The 5,416-nt window shown below is 41.8% G+C and overlaps 1 protein-coding gene across 1 annotated transcript in view; it reads right to left on the bottom strand.

Annotated features, from left to right (window-relative positions):
• The window catches only part of BACH2 (BTB and CNC homology 1, basic leucine zipper transcription factor 2), a 255,438-nt gene that overhangs the window by 26,176 nt on the left and 223,846 nt on the right, over positions 1-5,416 (bottom strand). The window contains exon 4 of the mRNA XM_006881215.1: positions 2,803-3,009. Coding sequence (XP_006881277.1) covers positions 2,803-3,009 — 207 coding nt within the window. The remainder of the gene's footprint in view (positions 1-2,802; positions 3,010-5,416) is intronic.

Raw genomic sequence — 5,416 nt, 5'->3', positions numbered from 1 at the left:
AATCCCAGAACACTTGATTGTGCTTATGTGAAACTTACACTTGGACCAGGAGGCAGTCATCAGAACAGAGCACGGAAACACTGCATGGTTCAAAATTGGGAAGGGTGTGTGTCGAGGATGTGTGCTATCTCCTCATCTTTTCAATCTGTATACAGAACAGATTATCTGAGAGGTTGGGCTCTATGAGAAGTGCGGCATCAGGATTGGAGGTAGACTCAGCAACAATCTGTTTTGCAGATGACACAACCCTGGTTGCTAAAACTGAGGAGGACCTGAAGCCCTTGCTGCAGAAGGTCAAGGACTGCAGCCTTCAATATGGATTGAGGCTCAATATCAAGAAAACAAAGATTCTCATCACTGGGCCAATTGGCAGCATCATGATAGTGAAGAGATTAAGACGGTTGACAGCTTCAGTTTGCTTGGCTCGAAAATCAGCATCCTTGGTACCAGCAGCCAGGAAATGAAAAGATGAATTGCATTGGGAATGTCTGTTCTCAGAGACCTCTCCAAAGTACTGGAGCAAGTATGTCAGGCTGGAGACTAATGTGCACCTGATATAGGCAATACTTTTCACAATGACTTGCTCTGCATCAGAGAGCTGGATAATGACTAGGGATGACAGAAGGAGAGTTGATGCCTTTGAGCGGTGGTGCTGGAGAAGAGTACTGAATACATCATGGACTTCTAGGAGAACAAACAAGTTCGTCCTAGAGAGGGTGAAGCCAGGCTCTTCCTTGGAGTCAAGGATTATGAAGCTTCATCTGACATACTTTGGACATGTTGCAAGGAGGGACCAGTCCTTGGAGAGTGACGTCATGCTTGGGAGGGTGGAGGGACAGCGCAGGAGAGGAAGACTCTTGATAAGATGGAGTTTTTCAGTCACTGAGGTAATGGGGATAGGTGTGTCGGAGGCAATAAGATAGAGAAGGGATAGGGTAGAGTTTAGAGCTGTTGTACAGAGGGTCATTATGAATTGCAGGCAACTCGATGGCACACAACAACAACAACATCATACTTGGACCAAGAAGCAGTCTTCAATACAGAGCAGGGAAACACTGCAAAGTTCAAAATAAAGAAAGGAGTGTGCCAGTGATGAATTCTGTGTTCATACCTTTTCAATCTATATACAGAACAGATTATTTGGGAAAAAAGGCTTTATGAGGAGGAATGAGGCATCAGAATTGGAGGTAGATCCATAAACCACCTACGATATACAGATGACACAACCTTGCTTGCTGAAACTGAAGGCGGCCTGAAGTGCTTGCTGCAGAAGGTCGTGGACTGTAGCCTTCAATATGGATTGAAGCTCAACATCAAGAAGACAAAGATGCTCACCACTGGGCCAACTGGCAGCACCATGATGGATGGAGGAGAGACTGAGGTTTTTAACAATTATAGCTTGCTCAGCTTCACAATCAACACTCTTTTAATACTAGCAGTCAGGAAATCAAAAGACAAATAGCATTGGGAAAATCTGCTGTCAGGGCCCTCTCCAGACTGCTGAAAAGCAATGATGTCACCCTAGAGACTAAGGTGCTCCTGATCCAGGCCATGGTCTTCAGAGTTACTATTACGCTTCAGAGAGCTGGATGATTAAGGATGACAAAAGAATTTATGTCTTTGAGTTGTGGTGCTGGAGAAGTCTTGAACATGCCATGGACCACCAAGAAAACAAACAGGTCTGTCCTAGAGAGGATGAAATCCTGTTTCTCCTTGGAGGCTAAGATTCTGAAGCTTTGTCTCACACACTCTGAGCATGTGGCTAGGAGAGACCTGTCCTTGGAGAAGGACAGCATTCTTGGAAGGGTGGAGGGACAGTGCAGGAGAGGATGATCCTTGATGAGATGAATTGATACAGTAACTGAGGCAATGGGGGTTGGTGTGTCGGGACTGGCTTAGGACAGGGCAGGGTTCAGAGCTGCTGGACATAGGGTTGCTGTGGGCAACTCAATTGCAAATAACAACAAAAACAACATGCATTGAGAAACAATGATGCTAGTTTGAGAAATAAGGAACACCTAATTCAGGCCACTGTCTTTTCAATCATTTGGTATGATCTGAGAGATGGACAGTGAACAAGGAAAGCAGATGAACTGATGCTTTGGAACTGTGGTGTTGGAGAAGAGTAACGAACATCCCATCAACTGCCAAAAGAACAAACAGATGTCTTGTAGAAGGTGCAGCCAGTGATCTTTGAAGGCAAAGATGATAAAACTTAGTCTTACATACTTTGGGAATGTTGTTAGGAAAGGTTATTCCTTAGCGACATCATGTTTGGGAAGGTGAAGTGACAGTGAAAGAGAGGAAGACCCTCAACCAAGTAGATAAGACACAGTAACTGCAGCAAGGGGCTCAGGTGTGAGAGATTGTGAAGATGGCACAGGATACAACAGGGTTCAGATATGTTGTTCACAGGGTTGCTATGAGCCATACTCAACTCTACGGCACCTAACAAGAACAACAGAAAAGCAACATCATGCATTGAAACTGACTCAACTGCATCTAAAAATGTGTTTTCCCCCCAAAATGGTGCAATCTCCTATCACGTCAATCATATGCTATTCATAAGATATTCATGTGTGTTATTTATGCAGAATTCTTATATAAAAAAAACACCACACATCTGTGTGCATACACACACAGACAGGCACAAAGTTATTATTGCCAGTAGGAAAATCTTTCAAAAAGAAATCTTCCCTGAAGGGTGACCCGTTGCCTGGTTTTACATCCTTTGCTATTGTAACTTTACATTAGCCTTGGTTTCATTTCAGGGTGTGGGTTGCAGCAGACTGGTGAACTTACCAATTTACGGATTTCACATTCTAAATTCTGAATACAGTCCAGTTTCCTCTTTCGGCAGCGCTGGGCTGCGATGCGGTTCTTGCTGCGCCGTCGGACATCATGAATGAACTCTAACTGCTCTGAGGTTAGCTTGTGCATCTTAATCATCATCTGGAAATCATTCCTTGGAAGATCTGTGATTTGATCTACAGGAAAGGGGAGTTTGACCTGAAACCAAGAATATTAAGATGTGATTATAACAGCTAGATTGGAGTTTTAATTCTGGCAAGGGAAACATAAAAAAAGCGAACACTTTTTTTAAAAAAGATGATCAAGTAATATAGAAATCAGTGTAGGAAGGCAGTAATTACTTTTCCCATGAATAAATAAGTACTCTTTGGACAATCAAACAAAACATGAATATGTAAATTACAGTATGTTATCATTCTCAAGGTTTTTGACACAAATGGTATGGAAAAATGAGTACTTTTTCTTTATAGTAGCAGTTTTGTAACAAAGGGCCTGACCCTATAATTACTTGAGACTTACTTCCACAAGACAAATGACCTCAACTAAATAAAATTACAAGTTTGGACTTGAGAGGACAGCCTTACATATCCTGAAGATGAAACAAAGATTGTTTAATCGAGATGATTCATGTATAGCACCAGGGAGACAGATACATGGAGGTCAACTTGAATACCAGAATGGACTCGGAGTCATGAGAACTGGGTTTTGACCTTACCACACATAAGACATCCTGCATAAACTTAATATCTTTGAATCAATTTCCTTACTTCCAAAATGAGGTAATCTTTCTGATCCTCAGTTTTATACATGTTAGGAATTAAAGCAGATTTTATTTTCCAGTCCACCTCCTATGTTCTATTACCCTAAATTATTAATATTATTCTATCAGGAGATGGGGTGTATATTACAGGCTCCTGCCCAACAGAATGCAGCCAAAGCCGTGGAGTGTAACTTCCAGGCTAAGTAATTAAAAAATACTCAAGCTTCCTCTTCATCCATGCTGAAGAAATCAGTTACCATGATGCCTTGTGACACTCAAGCAGGCACCGGAAGAGGCTCAAACAGAGGAGAACTACACACAACGGCCAACAACCATCATCATCATCATCTTGCCAGCTCAAGTGAACGAATTACTCTGGAAGTAGATTCTCTGGCCTCTATTTTTCATATAATTTTAGCACTGGTTACCATGAGATTTTAGCTTCATGATCCCTAGCCAGGAATGCCCAGAAAGGCAATAAGCTCTTGACCCAAAGAAATGGAGATATGTTAAAACGGTTACTGCTGTTTTGGGCTTATGCAGGAATAGATAACAGACACAGGCGTTATTTACTCTCAGGAAGATTCCTACTTTAAAACTTTTGACAAATCAATGCAAACTCACATTATCCAAAGAACGAACATAAATGCTAAATGCATGGGTCAATATCCTCCCTATATTCTGTTATGTGCTTGGATACAGCCCCTGTGACACATTAAGAAAAGAACACCAACTGATGGGTACGTGTAAAGTCACTAGAATGGAACTGCTGCCCTCTTAGGTCTTCACAGCGTCTATGAAGTACAGGACCTTTCAACAGTGTGCCACTACTCTTACTAGGACTACTGAGGCAGAGTTCAGTTCTAGCCATTGGTGAAGAAAAGTTCTGGGGAAAAAAGGATTGTGTGTTGTGAAGCCAAGGCTACTCAAATTCTTGGATATTGATGTCTTCTTTAGGTTGACCAGTAGATGGCACTATAAATCTAAACATTTCCTTCAAGCGCCAGCACAGCGCTGTCCAATACCAATCTGATGTGAACTACATATGTAATTTTCTAGTAGCCACATTTTAATAATACAAAGAAACAGGCATAGTTAATAATTTTAGTAATGTATCTCATTTAACCCAATGTAGAACAAATATGTTCAAGAGTAATGTTTAAACGTATTTGTGAGATACCTTATCTTTTTTTAACATTAAGTTTTCAAAATTCAAAACATATTTCACACTCACAGCGCCTGACAATTCAGACTGGTTACATTTTTAGTGCTCACCAGCATGTGCCTACTGGCTACTGCCTTGAACAGCATGCTCTAGAAGACTGAACGACTGCATTCTATGTACAACAACAATCTGGAACACGGGAAGGGAGAGGGCTGGGATGGGGAGGGAGGAAAATGTGCAACTATGGACGAGTAAGAACCCAATCTTTCTGTAAACTTTTATTAAAGTCACAATAAAAAAATTTTAAAAAGCCTGACTTGAGTGAGCCTGAGTACAAGAAAAACATATGAGGAGGATAAAGTTAATAAAATATTTCTGATTCCACTCTCCCCTCCCTTCGATCCTGATACTCATTCTTCAATAATGGTTTTTATACAGTATTTGTCCTTATGGGACTGAGTTAGTTCACTCAGCACAATGCTTTCCAGTCCCTCTCAAGTATGGGTGAGGATGTGCAAGGGGGTGGGAGGTGGGGTGGTTGTTGTTGTTACGTGCCGTCGAGTTGCTTGCGACTCATAGCGACCCTATGTACAACAGCCCTAAACTCTGCTCTGTCCTGTGCCAATCGCACCGTCTCCGACACTCCCATCCCAATTATCCCAGTCACTGAATCAATCCAC

The sequence above is a fragment of the Elephantulus edwardii genome, unplaced genomic scaffold (genome assembly GCF_000299155.1).
Source record: "Elephantulus edwardii isolate Elephantulus edwardi_28Jun2011 unplaced genomic scaffold, EleEdw1.0 scaffold00013, whole genome shotgun sequence".
Lineage (NCBI taxonomy): Eukaryota > Metazoa > Chordata > Mammalia > Macroscelidea > Macroscelididae > Elephantulus > Elephantulus edwardii.
This window is presented reverse-complemented; position numbering and strand designations above follow the sequence as displayed.